This window comes from Onychostruthus taczanowskii, unplaced genomic scaffold (genome assembly GCF_017590055.1).
Source record: "Onychostruthus taczanowskii isolate IOZ18803 unplaced genomic scaffold, ASM1759005v1 scaffold93, whole genome shotgun sequence".
Classification (NCBI taxonomy): domain Eukaryota; kingdom Metazoa; phylum Chordata; class Aves; order Passeriformes; family Passeridae; genus Onychostruthus; species Onychostruthus taczanowskii.
The window spans coordinates 391,816-412,650 of NW_024507324.1; the positions used below are offsets into that span (position 1 = coordinate 391,816).

A 20,835-nucleotide genomic window follows, 5' to 3' on the forward strand; every position below is an offset into this window, starting at 1 on the left:
TCCCATTTGACCATGATGGCAATATAAATCTAGATATAAGGCTTAGGAGCTTCTTTGCATACACATAAAATTGAAGTACATTAAAGGGAAAATATATGCTGTAAGTACCTTGTGAATTATGTGTTTCAGTGTAGTGTTCTCCACACTGGACATGCATAGGAGGCAGTATAAAAGGATGTTGTCTTGGCTGAAATAAAAGCACAAGGAAATAAAAAAATATTAGCTACAATTTTTGCAACTGAAACAGCAAAAATGGTTCTGTGCCCTTTCTACTGAATACTGCTCTTTCTTACCCAGCCAAAAATACATCTTGGCACTTCCTTATAGAACAGAGAATAATTTTTTGTATATTGCTTGCTAAATTTTGTTACAGAGTCTAAAACTGACCAGTTAAGATTCCTTTAAGCTCAACCACTTCAGAAATCAACATCCACAATTTCAGCTCTTTTAAGATTCTTCACAGTTTTATTAAAAGCCCTTGCTCTTGAAGAATTAAACCCAAACAAAACAGATACCTAATCAGGACAAAAGCAGACATGGAACAAATTCAAGGACTTACGACACTGTTATACACACAATAAGACCACATATGGACTTAAAATAACTCCGTAAATTACACAAGCATTGAATTCTTTAGATAATGAATTCGAGTTTACTCCAATAACCTGCACTGAAAGAATTTTTTAACGCAAATCTCAGAGGGGGCATTTCAGCATTAAATCAGCAGGATCATTTACAGAAAATAAATCAGAGCTGACGCCATATTCCCCAGCTTTGTCCCTTGGTAAACCGACGTGTTTTGCAATTCTCCTTTGCCACCTGAACTGCAATGTCCTGTCTGGTGTCACTGAGCAAAGTTTATGAAAACATATTTCAATATATGAAGTAAGTAGAAAGACAAGGAAGACACTCCTGTCTCGTGAATGTGTCCTCCTCAGCAGCAGAATAAGGGCTTTTCATTCAGGCTGATTCACATCATTCAAACTATTAAGGAATACTGTGGATGCCCAAGGCAAAAAACTCCACATAATCTGCCTTTGTGTGCACATGCCCCAAATAAGCACCCTGCAAGTTTGCTAGCAAAGAGGGGGTGGGGAAGGAGTAAGATTTACATTTTCCATGTAAATGGTGAGAAGGAATAAGAATCAAAGATACTGAGCTTGGTATGAATTCTTGCATACAAAATAGGTGTGTTAAGCCTGAGCTGGAAAACAGCAAGAAGTATTTTTGCTACAGAATTACTTCCAAAGGTATAAAACCTTAGTCTCACTGAACAACCTGGGCCAAGGAGACTGGTGTTGACAATTTTAGTAGAGGAGCTGAGGCTGGAATTAACTGAGATGCTGGAAAGCCTAACTAATGGAGGGCAGAGGAAAAGTGCAAGGAAAGAGACTTCTACTAAGAATGCATACATCTGGAGCAGACAGTTTTCTTTGTGATAGATGTTATGAAAGGTAGCTGCAAGAAATCTGGAATTTTTATTTCTAAGGCCCATCTGCCTCCTTTGAAAAAAGAGAACCCCGGGGTCTGCAGAACAACAATAGCCAAATTAATGATGACTTGGATTTTTTTAAAAATCAGGTAATTAAACATACCATTATATTAAGATCTCCTACACTGAGGGTTTTTTTCTGGAAAACCAACATTGCTGGGTGGTCTGACAGGAAAAAGAGACAGCAGAAACATTGCCAAAACTATATAAAGGGTCTTGATCTGAAAGTAAAGAACATGATCCCTAGTGAAGTGGCAGAGCCTCACCCCAAAGATTCCACTTCACTTCCCATTTCTGCCTACTGATTTATTGCTACACAAGACAAATGAATAGGTAGGTGTATGAAGGTATGTGAAGTTCAGACAACAGTCAGGAGGGCTTTTTTTTCCTCACAAAGAGAACTGTTCCAACAAGTTAGCAGAACAATTATGAATAAGGCAGCTGAAAGTTCACCGTGAGCAGTCAGCAGCCCAGTGCACTTTTCAATTGATGAGGCCACATTCTTCCTCTTGATCTTCCTGAGATTTTGGGGATTTAAAGCATGTTGCATGCTTATACTGAAAACAAACTGGCAGCACGATTTGATTTTTCTTTTGAAAGAGCAGATTTCCATTTTTCATATATAATTTAGAAAGCAGCTCATTTTTCCCCCTCATGATATTACAGAGGCTGTAGCATAAAAATGCAAAGCACCATTCATTTTTTCACCTTCAGTTTTTCAGTCATTTCCAGGGTTCTAACTCATAGATACCGAAGATATTGTAATTATACTACAGAGAATGCAATACAAAGCCTGTGCATTGCATCATAACACCTTAGAAACACCTTAACAAAGGAAGGACAAAGAAATCTGGAGGAAAGCGACAGCAGCTTTCCTGCTAGTGCCTGGGAAACAGAGAGTGCAACTTTTAGGTCTAATGGATTCTATACATACACACAGGAAAATAATCTGTGTTGAAATTTTCAAGGATAAACCTATCTTAAAATCAGTACCTGCTTAAGCCTAATTTTGGAACATTTTCACAAACTGTAACCACACTTTGGGGAAATGTCAAGAAAACACTTCCCCACATCACCTTTCTGCCAGGCAGCAATAGGGTTATAAACTTTTCACTCTGGAAAGGTCTACAAAGTAGGTATAACTTATATCACACATGAAAATTGGCAACCTGCATCGAGATAATATTGCCCTCTGTCCAAGGAAACAGCAGTGCTACTGTTACAGAAATTCAAAATGTGTTAAATAAGATTAAAAAATACTGACATGCTAGATGTTAAAACTTAATCCAAAAAGAGTTTCCTTAGAATGGACGGGAGAAAAAAAAAAAAAGACTAACACATGATTTTTTTTTTTTTTTTTGTAAACATTTCAGGAAAAAACACATAGTTTTGTCAGATTGATAGTGTTTCTGGGGATTAGTTAAATGGAAATAAAAACAATTTAAGAAAAACTCTGAATCAGAATCCTGACTGATTCTAATAGTTTAACTTAAATTAAAGGTAACTTCACACATAAAATAGGGTCTTAACCCAAGAAGTTGCTAAATTGTAAGTAGTCTTTATACAAAAACATGAGGATTGAAGAACTGTGAAATGTAACATTTTGTAGTGACTAGATCTGGTGCACAGAGAACAAGACACTTCAAATTCTTTCTAGAGGATTATTTTCCCTACATATTGAAATAATCTCAATGTAGCAGAAAAGATGCTCAGTTTCTGCGGGGCAAATACAAATATAATGCCTTGAAGACTGTAATTTTTACTACTCAGTGACAATATTATCCAGTTAATCTGGGCAGTCACACCCTTGAAACTCATTTCAGTCATATTGGCAACAAGAAATGAGTTAATGGGCTTATTTGAAATTTAGAAAGTTGTCCATCTTACACAATGCCTCATCCCATCAGAAATGGTATAGATATTCTTAAAGACCTCACAGTGGCACGTACCAAAGATGACCTACTCCAGGTTGGCCGTCGTCGGATAGGGGGAGGAGAATTCGATTGTCTGTGGAGGAAAAAGAAAAATTATAGAAACCACAATATCTCAATTCTGAGTCAAGAATGAATGGGAAAAACAAGATGTGAAGAATCTGTTCATATTGCTCATTATTGAGATTTTCAGATATATGAATAAATGAAAATAATTCAGGTACGCCTTTAAATACAGGAAATGTTCCCATTCCAAACTATACATGCCTTTTGATCATTATCCTATTTGGCTCACTTAGAAACACAAGAAAGAAAAATTTTGGTTTAAAATGAATTCAACATGTCTCTTAAGTAAAAAAACTGAACATGGCAGACAGGTACAGTCTCAGGTGACTTAATATGAACATTAAAACAAGGACACTCTTATGAAATTGATAGCAATCACTCCAAAGCAATGCACACAGATCAGGAAGAAAAGGAAAAAACCATCTGGTTAGACAATACTAGCCGAGCCACATACAATGTTAGAGCAGACAGAAGGAGTGGAAGGAACAAGGAGTGTAGGAGCCAAAAAAAAAAAAAAAGAGGAAGGGAAAGAAACAAGTTGAAAGGAGGTAGAAATACAGTGCTTACGTGAAGAGAGGAAAGGTGGAATTTGTCCTCTTACAGTTTCTGATCTGGTGAATGATGTTATGTGCAATTAGAGGAAAGGCACACAGGAAAACAAATAACTGTCATTTTCACACAGAGGGCAGGAAAATTATTTGGCTAGAAAACACACATTGGCATATGCTGTCATCAATATCTGAAGCTCTAGCACACAACCTTATACCACAAGAGACCATGGTCAGGAGAGCAGTTCTAATGACCAAAATACATTGAAACTTGTTATTTCACTCTTCGACTTTGTGACATCCCCTACCTTTATTAGTCCAAATATCTGTAAGTGGCCTGTGAATCTGATACATACAACACTTTCATAGGACCCACATACTTATGGTTCAGTGTTTAGGAAGAAACATGATCAAAAGCTATGGCTTCTGCAGTCTGGATTGTGACTGGTAACAGAAACTTCTCTCTGTTGACCCCAACACAGCTTCAAAGGGGAAACATCCCAAGGTGACACACTATGGTATTTTGTTTTCTTTCTTGACTGTCACAGGGAAAACAATCATGAGCTCCCTTTGAATTCAATCCCTCTGGAACCATTAAAATTGAATTTAGTATCAGACTACCGAAATTCATTATATGCTGCTAAGAAATGTCTTTTCCACTCTTTCACTCACCTCCCAGGAACTGTAAGCAACATGTAAGATCTAACCAACATCTCTTTCCTATTAGTGAAAAGATCACTCGGAGCAGTTCACCTCACTGGACTCTCCTATGCTCTAACTTACCATATGTTAATATAATGTGTGCATGTGAAAGACCTTCCAATCTTCCCCTCATCATTTTGGCTTTATTTTCCAACAGATGGCATTACCCAGCTGAAGAGATGGGATGTCCAGCTCTAACTACAGTTGTTGATAGAGATGAGACTTCTTCATGATAAGTTTTGCAAGAATTTAATGTTCTCTGCTATACACACCCAGCACACCATGAATATTTCTCAAAACTCTAACCTTTTGAAAGCCACATTTATCTCAACCTGAAAATGAGTGCTGGTGTAAATGAAACATCTCAGCTAAGAAACAGACTTTTGAATTAAAGCTAAAGCCTAATGATTTCCTTACTCAGTTAGAAGGAATCCACCTGTGTGAGAGGACTAGCTCAAGGCCAGTTTCTAAGAAAGTGCTCAAATCAGAGAAAGGAGATTTCAGGTTTAGATTTACAATCTCTGCTGTGTTGTCGCAGCACAACTGCTACGCAGATTAACACACCCAGGTGTCCTCCCTCGTTCAGCATGCGTAAGAGGCAGATAAATTATCCTGCCCAAACTAGAAGATGACAACCTCCACTTTCCAGCACCTTCAGCTGCTGGATGGGCAGTGCATCTGCTGCTACAGTCCACATTTTGACATGATGACCTATGTCACCTTTCACTCCAGTTTAGGCTAATACTCTGGGCTATCAACAGCAGACACCAAGACCCTTGATTCAAGACTCCCTGTAAGATCTGGGTGCATGGGGAGCATCACAGCTCACAAGGCTCAGAATGAAATTTCATTCTCAACTGTCTGTTCTTGCTGTTGGTTAAAAGAAAACCAGAAAAAAAGGGAAAGGGGAGAAGAGTAACTGACATACGTGACTAGGAAAAAAAAACCAACCAAAAACCCAAAACCAAAACCAACACCCCCCCCACCAAAAGAAAAAAAAAAAAAAAAAACAAAGAAAAAAATCCCAAAAACCAAACGAAACCAGACACACCAAAACTCAGACCAATTCCAAAGCAACTGTGAAGCAAGAGTACTCACTCTGTGCAGATTTTGTTCTGTTTGTAAAACTTGTGTCTTGATGCAAAGAGACGTGAAATATATTTGGCATTTTCAAGATCATCCTTTAAAAATGAGAAAAAAATAGGAAAAAAATTTCTTTTGTTATTTTTACCAAGAAGTGACAAAAGCTTTTTAAAAATCTAGTTGCAGGAATGCTGGGTAATTTACTACCATGGCCTATTCCATGGTCTACCATGGAATTTGGCTTCCAAGAACACATCTAGTGGTCTCAGGAGCACTGAAGGCACAGGATTACTGAAACCCAATGGTGTGCATTTACACACTGCCACTTCACTGCTAAGGCACGGTACGGGGGGACCACAACAATAAAATGGCTCAAGCTTGCTGGTCCAGTTTCTGTACTGGCCTTGGCTCAGGGAGATGTGGAGTGATTTTAAATAGCACAGAACAGCACCATGGCCCTCTGAGTTCCAGTATGTGTACACATGGTAGCTCATGCCCAGTTTCTACTCATGCTGCTGTATTTATGTTATTCAAAAAGCACTTCAGTTTATTTTTGAAGACTTCCCAGCACTGGACATTTCAGGACTCTTAGAAGAAAACACAGAAATTATGAGCTAAATGAAGTTAATTTCTCTTTCTGCATAAAGTATAACAGGAATGTGAGGGGGGTGGTGTTACGCAAGCGAGTCTCTTTGGGAAAGTGGAGTTTTAAAGGTCTATTTTTACATAAGTAGCTTTCATGATGACACTGATCAGATCTTTTTCTTACTGTGTGAAAGAGTACATTCTCTTCTTTGTTGATTAACTCTAGAACAATTGAAGACTTGTTATGAGCAATATTCCCAATGTCATTCCACCTGCAGAGTAAAAAAATGCATTGGAGTTTGCCAACACATACATTCAAACATTTCACAAACACAGTAAGAATCCCTTAGTCAACATCAAACTCATTTTATGGGAAAGATTTTCAGTAACTTTTTGGTGAAGAAACCTGGTCAGGAAAGCAAGGAAATCATGTTCTGATAAAAGTGAAAGGATATTCAGCTCTTAACCCAAGGCACTCTTTAAAAAAGCTCTCTTTAAAACCACAAATTTGAAGACCCACAATAGAAGGCACATTGAAAATACTGTAATGATAACCATTTTACTGAACTGCGGCATTTTGGTACTGATTGATTTTAGCGACACATAACAGAATTATTTTGTTTTAAGTGTCATTCCTCCCCAAATGCCGTTTCCACCTTTCATTCAGTGCTAATTCTTGCTAAAGAATTATGGTTCTTGCTTAAGATTTCTTGCTTAAGAATTCTTGCTCTGGTTATGTAGGCTATGCATACCATGTTAATACTCTAGCCTTATGTTTGCAATCTTTTTTTTTTCCCCCAAGTAATTGTCAGGTTGCCCAAGATCTGAGTTATAATCTTCTTACAAATAGCTGACAGACATTTGCGTACATTGCATGCAATCCATGGGTATGGAAAGGACTTGTTTGTTCTGTTTGCAGCATGCATTCCTCTTCATGTCATGGCAGGATGCTTGCAGTGCACATTTCCAGAGAGTTAGAATCCCAGCACCAGATCTCATTTCTACATATAAAGAAACTTCTTGCTTTTGTCACCTGGCCCAATTAAAGGATTATCTAATTCCTTCTCAAAATTACATATGCAAAACATCAGCTAAGGGGAAAAGGGAGCACTAACACTTTTTAAGCTGACTAATGAAAGCTCTTTTAAGGCAACCCTCCCCCCAAAATTCCAGCTGATCTAAGCCTTAACTACTGACTGAAAATCAGTGCACCTCAAAACCCACAACTTTGAGGCTGCACAAAATTCCTACTCTAATCACAGGGATTAGCAAAAATCCACTTCAAGTAAACAGCAACAGTAATAAAAATACCCACTAGAAGAGTAGCAAAGAAGAGCAAAACTATCCTCCCTGGAATCATGGAGACTTCTAGCAACATCTTCATACAGAACAAACCCACAAAAGAAAGTTAATGGATAAGTCATTCTTATTAACCAAAATAAACTGCAGAAGAAACAATAGAGTGACACAGCCATGATTTTCAAAATCACAGAATATGAAACTTCAACATTTTTTTAGTGGGGCACCTAAATGTGGCAATGGGATTTTCAGAAGTGTTGAGCTCTCAAGCTGCCAGCTGTGAGGTTTAATAGATTTGCATTCAGAAACATCAAAGAAGAAGGCATAAAGACAAGAGAAGAAAAGGGATCAAAGCCTTGTAAACTAGAACAAGATACATGACAGGCTACTACAACTTGCCATCCAACCCATTCACAGATATCAGAAATTATTCTTTATCTCTCTTTGGGCCAGGAGACTAATCCTGAAAACAGCAAGGTTACTACTCCTTACTTAGAGGATTGGCACTATTACAGTCACGTATGCAAGTAAGGAAAAAATCCTACACATACAGCTCTGTAAAGAAACTCACTTTAAATACAAAAGACCCTCATTTTTACCTATAGATCACAGTCGTCCTTCCAATTCTGTTTTTTATGAAGATGCCCATGAAGAAAATACCAAGGTGTATGTCATTTCCATGGTTATCCTGCAGAGAAAGATAATAAATTTAATTTAATAAATACTCTGGTCAAAAGGATCATAGGAATGCATGCTGAAGTACCAAAGAGAATCACTTCAGTGTGGATGCAGGACTAACCTATATTTTGCAGCTTGATTGGACTCTGATTTTCATTATTTAAGAGCAGTTAGCACTTAAGTGGATTCATTGTGCTGATTAGTGAGAACAGAAGAAGGATAAATGACCTCCAAGTTCTCCTCTCTCAAACACCATGCAGACCACAAACTGGCAATCATTGTATAATATGCCATATCCCCTGTCTTTGTGATTACAGCTCTCTAGAGCCTATTTGCTAAGAATACCAAGAGCTATAGCTGTCTTTCACAGTCATGGTATTTCTCCAGACATCTGTTAAAACATGTACAGATTTCAGAACACCACACCTGGAGATGGAATCCCTCTCAAAAGCTCTACCCTTCACACTTCCTCCTTTAAGTTCTCCATGTAGAAGTTCACAGCATGTCACCCCAAAACGTACTTTCATCTCTGTGCAGCTATCTATACATCCTCTATTGATTTTCAGTTGGTGGGTTAAATATTCAACTGCACATACCACATAAAAACAATGCAAAACCATTGGACTCTAAGTCGTCCTTTTGCTTTTGCACCTACTCATGTCTTCTGGCAGGCTCCTGTTTGAAAACCGCATCCTCCTCATCCATTTTGCAATCTGTTTTCTTAAAAAAAAACCTTTTCCTTTTTTTTTTTTGGCTACAAGTGTTTAATACTGTTGACAAAGAGGTTTTTCTATATTTATCAACAAGCAGGAACAGTTCCCCCTCAGCTGCATATGTCATAATTGATTCACACTTGAAAGTGGTAAACAGAAATCACACTAACACCACGAGTGTGGTTAGAAAGCATGGCTAGAAGAAAGCATATGAGAGAAGTCAATGCACTATGCCTGCACATGCTGTACAAACCATCAGGTGCCCCTACATTTTAATAGACCAGGTTAGAGCTGTTCTCCTGGCCTGGCTGTGCTTGATCCTCAGAAGGCAACAATGGAGTCTCTGCACCTGTTTAACTACTGAGTGCTAGGCCTTTTGCAAACCAACCATGGCTGGCAATTCATCCACAACCTGAGAATCAGCAGTATAGCCTGATTAAAGGACAACAAATTTTTCTGCCTTGTGCCACAGGGAGTTTTACAAGGCAAAAGGATTTGGAATATTTGGGGGAAAAGGTATGAATTTGTATACATACAAGTACATATATTTATGTGTGTGTGTGTGTGTGTGTATACACACAAACACGCACATGGAAAGAAAGACACGTAATTCTAATAACATTTTCTACCTGGAAAGAAAGAGAAACCTTTTGTTTTCCCCTTTGAATGCAGTTCTGTTTGTGTCCACAGCCAGCATGCTGCTTCTTGATGCAAGGCTAACACCTTCCTGCCATTTTGCAGAGCACCCAGTCCACTGTTCATACTCACCTTACTGACACATGCAATAATATCTAAGGGCACCTCCAACACAGAAATCTGTTGCAGTAGTGTGCAGCATTATTCCAAATTAATTTGAGGAAAGCTTTCATTTAGTTCATTGGCAATAAACATTCCAAAATTTTTTTGGTGGGTTGAAAGGTTTTTGCCATTCAGCTCCTCCCCACCAGGCCAATTCTGAGACTGGCACCAAAGAATCAATTTTGACTTCAGCAGGAAGCTCGTTTTGTTTGGTGTGAGTCTGGATTTGTTTTTAAATTCCAATTTATCTTTAACTAGCACGAAAACCACTCACAATCCACCACTTATGGTGTCGGGGTAGGTCAGCAAAAAGAAACGGGTCATGTTGGGAACAGTGGTTTTCAGTTTCTCAGCACAACTTTATCATGGCAGCATGTACTCCATAAGGCCACACATCCAGACAATCCACAGCAGAATGGGACTTCCAGTGAAGGAAAGTGACTGCAAATGCAAAATAATCCCTGAAATTCCCCCTTATTAAAAATGTGTGGAGGACCTCTGTGCACATATAGGAAACTAAGGAAAAGTGAAATTAATGCTTGCTAAGTAGCAACTTACAAAGACACAAAAAGGTCTCATTTTCCTGTCCTGTTAAGATGACCAGAGCTGAGATTCATTTGCCCTGGCCACTCTCCCACAGACAGCACATGAAAGGAAAACAAGAAGCATCTCTTATTCCCATGACAGCACACCCTAGAACATAGCAACCTCTTCTTTAGCAAGGATTTTCATGGAAGACAAGCAGCACTATAGGCCTAAGTAACCCTCATGTTGCAATGTCCATTCAAACTATAGCAGTCATTTCACCCTCTGGAGCAGTTAAACAAGTCCTTCTCTTTTGGACACACGACCTGCATGCAGACCAAAGGTTGCTGCAGAGTTCTGCATCATTTGATTCAGAGGTTCCTTTATAATATACACTAACATACCTTCACAGGGAAAATTTCCTGTCCAAACCCATCCAGACGTTCCACTTCATTGATGTACATTAGCTCAGCCTCTGCTGCTGTAATGCCACTGCAATTAGATTAACAAAAGGCAGCAAATAGTTCAATATTACACACACACAAATACTAGCAAAAAAAAGTGAGTTTCACAAACCACTTAAGAAGACGCTTTGGAAACGCTGCCTAGAAATGCATAACACAAAGATAACTTTCAACATTAGGATCATTTTCGGCAAGGGGGGAAATTTTACTAAATATCACTAAGCTAAGGTACAAAGCACAGTTCAAATGACAGGAGGAACAAACAGAACTGATCACATTACTCAGCTTCTTCCAGACACATAAAATCTTCTCCAGGCTTTATTAAAACATCAGGTTGTGGATAGTTTTGGATGGACAACTTGAACCATAGGAGTGCTAATCTGCCTGAATATTATACAAGACCACTGGAGCTTCCTAAAATGACTTAAAAGGAAAGACCTACGTTTTCAAGTTGGCTGTTCAAAAACACAGCCACTAAATCCAAGAGTTGAACAGATTCTCTTTCATAAGACAGAACAAACCAGCTGAAAACTTTTACACATGTGTCTACACATGCTCCTGTCACAGCTCAGGAATTCAAACAGATTTCAATTCTCAAAAGCAGGTTGGAATAGATTTCAGATTGCTCCAAAAAAAGACCACTATTAATTTTTCTCCTCTTTACTCCTCCTTACCACAGTCTACAAACAGAAATATGGGAAAAAGACAAATACCTGGGAGAAGGGAGGTGGAATACGATCTACCCACTGAAGTGAGGGGAAGTATCTGCTCTTTGTGTTGCAGAAATAGCACTATAGAGCTCAGCAGGTGGGAAATCTTTCCTTTCAAGTCTGTGCGTTAACCAAGATCACACAAGCAGCCCATGGCAGGGAGAGAACAGAACCAGGCCTGCTCATGGCCGGCTTGGAAGCTATTCCTTTGGTTGCATCAAAGGCCTAGGCTTGCATTGAAACTCAAAACTGAGAATGGCCTTACAGACTGGTATTTGTCCTTTTACAACCACTTTCTCTCATGTAATGGGGAATGCAGCATCCTTCACATAATATTCCTATTGCATATGACATCTGGGCACTGCCATTTTTTCCCATAACAGCACTCTAGAGGTTTGAACACTTCTATCACTGAAACACCTGGACAACATGAAAGACGCTTGTTCACAAAGAAAGTTTTTTTACTAAAGTACTAATGCATACACTCCTAGCTCATTAACTAGTAACACTATACTGTGTCTTCTCCTTGAGACTTCAAACCCAATTCCTGTTATTTTCATTTCCATTACACTGAGAGCATTTGTACCCTCCTCCTCTTGAAAGAGGCCCTCGGATCTCCACCGATCAAGTCACAGGGTCTTTCATATCAGGATTTAAATTAAATGAAAAAGAGAAAGGAGTCTACTGCATAGCACAAGTAGGGTTATACATGCTCATTAAACTTAAGGGTGTAAATGCTCGTTTATTTGGGATTAAGTTCCTCAGCCATTTTGTGTTTACAAGAGGCAGATAATATTCTGTTACAGACTAATTAAAAATCCAGTGACACAAAGCCTAATAGCAACATGAAGATAAGCTAGTTAAACACTGCATGCGGACTTAAACAATGCATGGGGAGGCAGGGAAGTACTAGAACAATGATAATTTTTTTTTTTTTTTTAAATAGCACAAACTTCATCATGTCAAGTTCACCTGTGAGTTCGGTGCTCCTGAGCAACCTTCTGAGTCAGGTCCTCCAGGACAGCTTCATCCTGGGTCCAATCCTGTAGGAACATGAAGCAGCATCAAAAACTAGTCAACCAAAGAGAGAGAGAATAAAATGGCAGACAGAAACTATGAGAGCAGATGGTTCAAGACTTGTAGTTACAGAGAGAGAACCTATCACTGACTGCATTGAAAATTCAAAGCATGGGATGTTGAAAATATGTGAGAAGAACACAAAACTCTGATTTTTTTTTTTTACCTTCTTTTGAGAGGGTAAAGAGATACTGTTAAAAATAGGGGTAAGGTCCTTATTATTCCAAAATAGAGAACAGAATATAGAGCATAGAAAAAGGACCTTTTCCTGGATAAATACCGAACAAGTCCTTAAAAAATTTGGAAATCTACAAAATAATATATACCTTTGAAAAACCAAAATAATACACAGACCATGGACAATGAATTCATGAGTATTTTTTTCCCTGCAACATACAGGTACTCCCTTCCTAATGTTATAGAGATTGAAAGTTTTGCTACTTCTTCAAAGATGCATTAAAACCTACTTTACACTTGCAACATATTTCTGTGCAAAATTTTTTATACTCTCTAAATTTAATAATGTGCAGTAGAAAAAATTCTGAAATAACTGGGAGCAAGTTAATAAAGGAAGTCTACTCATAAATTCAAGGCTAAAAAAAGGAAGCTGAAAAACTTTCTTGCAAAACCTCAAAGTTCTTACTTTTATTTAAGAAAGCCTTAAGGCTGCATGTAATGTACTTAAATACACTGCTTCTTGCTCAATGGGGCCCTCCCCTCCGATATTTGCTTCTGCCACAAAAAAATGTGAAAGTGGTAGCGTGCTAATGAAAAATGGCATGGTACATGCCTATGCACAGCCACACACCTGTGGGGTGTACTGCGTACATAACTTTGTTCTTTTCGCTGCTGAAGAAATGCCATTTGACACACATTGTAGCCTCACAAGATCAAACAGCACAAATGCAGCTGCCCCTCCCTCATCCACAAGCTCACTTCACTAATGAATTTATAGCAATGGTGGAGGCTTTTTCTATGCCCCAAATTCACTCAAATCCTCCAACCTGCTTAGGGACTCATTTGTATCTGCAGCACTTCGCCACTCTTACTGAACTTGCAGTAAAATATATGCAGAGGAGCAAAGGGAAGTAGTTAAAGAGATGTCTACAGAAATAGTTGATTTAAGAGTAGGCTTCTGAAGGTGTAGGAAGCAGACACTCCTCTGACCTTCTTAAATTTAGCAATAGTTGCATGGATGAAAGGCAAACTACCACAAAGCAATGGTAAATATGCAAAACAGAAGAGAGCTGACCACACCACCATGGAGGCAGCTGACACAAAAACAGAGGTTCTAAGAGATGGGCCCAAAGAGTAAATTGCTGTACCACAGAGAAATTAACCACCTGAAAGCTCATGTAGAGACCTAAAACCACCCCTAGTTTTTTCTGAATAGTAAAATAGTACCAGCACATCCCTGGCACGGTTCAAGACCAGGTTGGATGGGGCATTGAGCAACCTGGTCTAGTGGGAGGAGTCCCTCCTCACGGCAGGGGGCTTGAAACTATAGGATCCTTAAGGTCCCTTCCAACCCAAACCACTCTATGATTCATTTTGTATTGAAAGAACCTTGTAGAAGTTCATTTACAAAATTACTCCCTGACAACAACACTTTTCACCATATATATTTTCAGCCATCTTCTTTCCCATTTAGGGTATTATACATGACTTCATACGCCATCTTCTATACACAAGATCATCAACTACTTATCAATAGATAAGATGGCTAACCAAAGAAATTCTGCTCTATAGAGAAGATAACAGAAGTTTATTAGTGAAAGGTTAATACTGAAGCCACATTTTACATGTATATTCTACACAAAGCATATTCAGATCTCTGCATATTCCCTTCTTCCTTCTGATTTTTTCAGACTGTATTGAACTATCTAGTGGCTGAAAATCACACTTCCACTTCAAGACACCAGGCAGATGTCACCTTTTTGGACTTAAGATGAACTGTCCACTGCAGTTCCTGTACAAAGAGCATGGGTAAGAGGGATGAAATGCTTCTCAAGCCTTCAAATTACAGTGAGATGAATCATTCTCCCTCTACTGCTCCACTAACTGCAGAGGGAAACCAGATGCCTAAACTTCCAGGCAGCTACACTCAGGGCATGCGAATCCCACCCTGCTTCCAGATAATTTTCCAGTTGGAAAGAATTCCATGATCTTTTATATTTATGAAGATTACACTAAATACTTATGCTGATGGACTTGTTCATCTAAGACAAAGCCAGCCTTAGCTTCAACAGGCATTTGTTTTGGTTTTTTTCTTCTCTAATTCATCCTTCCAGAGAATCTCAATGCCACAGACTGCAAGTGCTTGGCATTTGTCACCAAATTTCCAACATCATTAGTGATCTAAGCTCCTTCCCTAAACATTCAAGTAATTTGCTAGTTTCCAAATGTAAACTGAATTTACAGCAAATGTTCCCTGGAGAACATTTTGAGAAGACCTGATTCAGGCTTCACTTGAGTGCAATAGTCAGCTGATGTAAATCCACCTTCTCCTCAGGAGTGGCTGCATGGTTTGTCCTGTGACACATTTACTATAGCAGCAGCTCTTACATCCCTTTGATATGCCATGTTGCTAATACCATAATACTGCTAATATACACCTTTTAAAACAGCTGCAAATTCTTGTTTGATACAAAGATGCCTGTTTCTTTTGTGGGCACCAGTTCCTAGTGGAGGCTCAACAGGAACTGAAAATGGGCTACCATTCCACAGCATATTAAAATTCAGCTGCAATCAAGTTTTCAGGAGAAAATTTTGCTTTCACTAGTCCACTGCTGGTGATTTTACTCTGTTATCAACAAAGCCATCTCTGAGTCATGGAGAAATTATTCACAAAAGAGAGGGATAAGGAACTCACCATAGGAAACAAGACATATTCTCGGAGGAAGTCATGAGATTCAAACTGATTATAGTCTCCAAAATCCGCTGGAAAAAAAAGACCACAATTACTCATTTTGGCACTTTCCACACATGTCAAGACCACACTCAACCTTTGCACAGATGCTTAATTTCAAGTGGGCAAGTTCTTTCTGAAGCCACAGCCCAGCACAAAGACTTTTGCTTGTACTTTAGCATTTAACATGGAGGTCTGAAAATAATAGTGTTATTAACAGAGATCAAGTGACAGCCAACAAGTAATTTCTTTCTTTGATCCCCAATATAATGACTATTTGCAATGCTTAACCATCCATCAGGAGTGCAAGAGTTTGTTTTTCTGTAGCCTTCTTAAATCATACCCCCATTAAAAAAATGCTGGGATTGGTCAGTCTCCTTAAAAATCGTGCACACTTTTGCTTCTCCAACATTTCCAATCCTGACAGGCAAAAATAAAGAAAATTTAACCTAACTCTGCTACAATTCTACACAACTGAACAAAATATTAATTTTACAGCCCATAAAGGTTAAAAACCTGTAAAGGTTTAGGTTTAACCTAAAAAGGTTAAAGGTCAGTTTTATTAAAAATTGTCAACAACCAGCATAGGGGAAGGTTTATCCTTCTGCAGCCAACCTAGCAGTGCAGGCACGGTGTTGGTTTAACTGACTGGCCCACACCTTTCTACTCACTTTTCTGCTTCTTCACTTCTCTATCTATTCTAAAAGATACTCATCTCCATGCTCACATTCACTCATTTGTCAGGCTGAGGATTCTTGTCTAAATGTCCTTGAGACTGTGGAGTTTTGGAAATGCTTACTAAAGTCTAAACTACATTAAAAAACCCCAAACAATGCCTATATTTATCTATCTGTTAAATATACAACAGCTTATATCAAAAGAGTATCTTGCCAGGAGGTTTTTATTTTATATTAATTGAACAGGATCAAACGCCATCTACAAGATTCTCATATTATAGGAGCTGGAAATCCCCACCATAAATCATTTTATCTAAACATTCTTTCAAAGCTACTAGACAATTTCACATATTGCAGGATGCCAAAAATGCAGTTTCATTTTGTTTCTACCTCAGAGTTATGTTTTAACATAAACAGAAAGAAATCAAAATGGGCATGAAACACAGTCTGCAAGTTTAAAAGAAATAAGTATTTCAAATACCTTTGGCTGCATCACATGCAAAGGACAAAGGAAGTAATACAAGGTCAGGAATAGTAGGACTGACTCACTCTCAAAATTAGGAAAAAGCCCCAAAAACACAGTGAAACATATTCAGTATCTATTCAGACCTAACTTACACACTGGAAAATCTTCATTTATCTAAATAAAAAGATTCATTATGGAATCTTATACACATATTTCCCTTTATTAGACAAACATTAAGATTTGACAAGAAACACTTTCTCTTCAATTTTTAGCAAAGATATAAGATACAAACACAGCATTTCTACTGCTCTAAAAAAAAGACCATAAAAGCATTTATCTCTATTGAACCTTGAATTGTCAAGAATCAGATGCTCATGTTTGCTATTTATGTATATACTTCCCCATTTCCACTCATCAGAGAGCATGCAGAGAACATCCTTGCTGAAACTCTGCCTTAAGTTCTCATAGTCAGCTATGGATAGACTGAAACATACTTTATCCAAATACAGAGCTTCTTCCTCTGCACATACACATTTTATGATCCTACTTTTATTGATGTCCTTAGGAGTCTCAGAATAAAAATCATATTGTAAGAAGTAGTTTATTATTAACTTATAACTCACATAATTATGGTCAAGTGTTCTTTAATACTTCATATAGCACTATACAGCAAAATGAGATTTTAATTAAAGGTAAAATTAAAGCTGCTGCTGTGCTCTTTGATGTAATTTGCATTTGAAACCAGAGAACGTAAAGCAAATTCAGTAGTGCAAAGTACTCCGTGGTCAGGGCTAGAAGAACTGCAGTTTTGTTGAGATTTGCTTGCATAAATTTTAGAAATAGGAAAGTTGAGCACCGTGATGTGGTCCCTCATTCCCACCCTGAGGCTGTGAGTGTTTCATCCACTCACAGTCCACCCATGCACTTTGGAAACAATTGGAAACCCAGCTGCTGTGAGAAGGACTCATACAAGGCCTCAGTGTCCAGCCAATATGAAGAACAAACCAAAAGAGACATTCCTGGACAAAGGCTATGGGGTCACATCATCCTACCTTGCACTGCCAGACCAGCCAGTCGAATTCCCTGCTCAAATGAGGATATCAATCGCCCATCAAGGACATCCTTTTTCACCTGTAGGTAATACTGATATCTAAAAAAAAAAAAGGAGCACAAATGAGCACAAATTATAATATCTATATGCTTGCACATTTCTTACAGGGGAAAAAAAAAAGATTGTGGAAAGGAAGGAAAAAATCACTGCAAACAGGTCGGGTTGTTGAACAGCAGGTCTGTACCTGGCTTCAGAAGCTCCTCATTACCATAACAAACTAATCTGATCCCTACCTATGCAATGCTTCCAGATGGATGAAAGAGAAAATAAAATGTTCTAGTTTGGGTTCCCCAGATCACATAAGAGACGGACATCTGTGAAGATTACCTCTTTTGTAAATTTTATAGAGACCATGCAATCCCCAATGCAAAAAAGGGCTTTTCCATGTTGCTTCTATTGTTTTTGATCCATTGTCACCATTTTGATTGAAGAAATAGAATTTTATCTATACACTTTGGTCTGCTGATTTACCTTAAACTATGGCCCATAAAAAAGATTTTTAATTGGCATTTTTCATGTGTAAGGATGACTAAAACACACAAAGACAAGCAAACGCAGCTTCTAGCACAGTCCGTGTGTGCACTCAGCCTCAAGCTTCCAACCCCTGGGTACACCTGGGTGATCCCAAATTAAGAACCTCAAAACCAACGAAAGGGCTTTTTCAGGTTGTGAGCAGACACAGCAGCACAAAGGTTACTGCACCCTTCAGCTGCATGCCTGCTCACCCCCTGAAACCGAAAGTGGAGGGCATCCACTTAAAATGCCATGGATTTAAGAAATACTTGCTTGAGATAAACTGGGATAGAAAGAATTGGTACACAAGCATGCCAGCCAGTCCCAGAGACTGCAAGCTCTGCAAGGCAGAGACTGAAGACCAGTCAAAGTCTGTGGGCACCAAACTCCTAACTGCACTCAGCTACAACCACATCTGACCTTACCTCTGAACCTCTTGACAGAGAAGCTATTCTGGCCTTGCTTTAGAGTGTCAGTGACCTTCCCAGTCCCAGAAGAAGGGAGAACCACTGCATCACTCACAGAACATGAACTGCGCTGCCTTTAACTATGCTTGCAAATATTACTGTTTGTGTTGAGGTATAAGAAAAATATAATCTCATTTAAAATGCTCAGATTTGGCTTTCACAGAGCCTAATAAAGATTAAAACTGATGGGGATTTAGAAATTTGACTGAGAGAGACAGGCTGAAAAGCATACAGCTTCTCAGCCTGGGCCCTGTGCCTCAGCCCCAGGTTTCACACTTGCTTGGTCCAAGAGACAAATCAGCTTCTTTCTACTCCTTTGCAGTGACCAAATCCTAACCCTGAAAACATGCACACTTTCACAGAAGCTTGATTTAAGCTGCTTTATCAACTATGCAGGTGAGTGATGAATTTGGTCTTTAAGACTTGTAATCCCAAAAGCAGCTATTTGGGTCCATGCTACATACACACGAGTTATGTATTCTAGTCTAACAAGGAGAGTAAAATCCCTATCTGCCACCAAAAGAAGGCTATTGTTAAAACAAACACAGTGGTAAGAGGCTACATGAGACTCAAACCAATGTCAAATCTTACAGTGACATCCTAGCTGTACAGAAGTCAAGAATGTCACCAGCTGTAGAGGAGCCATGATTTCAACTACAGTGTCCACAAAACTACAGACAAATCACAGGAAGGATTACTCAGGTAGGCATCAACAAAATACAGTGCCAATGCAGTTACTGTAGTATCAAATATTATGACCTAGGCTTTCAAGAGAAACATTGCTGTAGGGTTTGAGTTGCCATTTGACTTGCCATAGGAATATGATGAAAGCAAGGAGGAAACATTGCTTAGTGTCTGCCTTGGACAATATGGAATTCTCAAAAGCTGTCACTACAAACTTCCCCCAACACTGATGTTAGAAATGTTAGGGCAAATAAAGAGCACACACACACACTCACACACACCCACACAGCTACACATTCACAGACAGCTGACAGCACCCACAATCTGAGAAAGATGTCTATTTACAGGTGTTTCACTTGATCTTCAGGAAGAGATCACATTTAAAAATCTCATTAGGAATATTCTATAACGTTATGGAATCATAGAATGGGTTGGGTTGGAATGGACCTTAAAGATCATCTAGTGAGTTTAGGATTTATTATATATTGTAGATTGGCATGCAGCAAGAGTTTAAGGGATGTACACAATTAGTGCTCTGACATTAACTAGTGTATCTGTCAGGAAAAAAAAGCTCATGGAGAAAGCTGTCACTTCTCACAGGCAAACTCATTGAAGTACAATCACTCGCTGTGGCTCTGACACCTATTTCAGTGGAATTACCATGATAACCCGAAGAAGATTGAGGCAGAAACCTGTGGTTGGTACCTGCTTCCCCTTTAACCCTGGACTGACAGTGACAAGTGATGTCCACCTAAAGAGTCCCCTGACATGTCTTTTCATGGCATCCAAATAAAGCATTAACTGGGACATGTGTTCCCAGGCATGGACTGGGGTGGCAAATTCCAGTGTCAAGGCAGAGGAGGAAGCTCCACTAGAAGGCTCAAATAAATCCACCAGCCACAGATTCATGGCTCAGCCATGCTGCAAAACTGTGGTCAGGCTCCCCGCCCAGCCAATGGAGAGGAGCAGTTGGCCCACGTTCTGTCAGGGATTTGAGGCTCCTCCATCTGAAATTAAATTAAATGCTGTTATTATACCACTATGCTAGCTGAGACTGCTCTTTGTTCACTTGGATTGCAAAAGTAGATCTATAATTTGAGGGAAATCAAACTTTTAAAAAATGTTTCAGCTATAGATTCACTGAGGAAGGTTGTTCCAGGACAGCAGATAAAAACATGCATTTCAGAAGCCTTCTATTAGGTGGTTTAGTTGGGAAAGCCTATGAAAAGTGAACAAAAGTGAACAAAGTTTGGAATCTGCACCCCCAAATAATAAAAGACAAAAAATTAAAATTTAGGATTTACAAAGCTTTAATCACAAAGCCATTTTGACATAGAG

The 20,835-nt window shown here is 38.8% G+C and overlaps 1 protein-coding gene across 2 annotated transcripts in view; it reads right to left on the reverse strand.

Annotated features, from left to right (window-relative positions):
- The window catches only part of PTPN14 (protein tyrosine phosphatase non-receptor type 14), a 110,847-nt gene that overhangs the window by 23,027 nt on the left and 66,985 nt on the right, over nt 1–20,835 (reverse strand). For both annotated transcript variants that reach the window (XM_041426679.1, XM_041426680.1), the window contains exons 4-12: nt 17,775–17,872; nt 15,544–15,611; nt 12,567–12,637; nt 10,825–10,912; nt 8,306–8,394; nt 6,592–6,679; nt 5,838–5,920; nt 3,442–3,499; nt 109–187 (exon numbers count right to left, since the gene is read on the reverse strand). In XM_041426679.1, the coding sequence (XP_041282613.1) occupies nt 109–187; nt 3,442–3,499; nt 5,838–5,920; nt 6,592–6,679; nt 8,306–8,394; nt 10,825–10,912; nt 12,567–12,637; nt 15,544–15,611; nt 17,775–17,872 (722 nt within the window). The remainder of the gene's footprint in view (nt 1–108; nt 188–3,441; nt 3,500–5,837; nt 5,921–6,591; nt 6,680–8,305; nt 8,395–10,824; nt 10,913–12,566; nt 12,638–15,543; nt 15,612–17,774; nt 17,873–20,835) is intronic.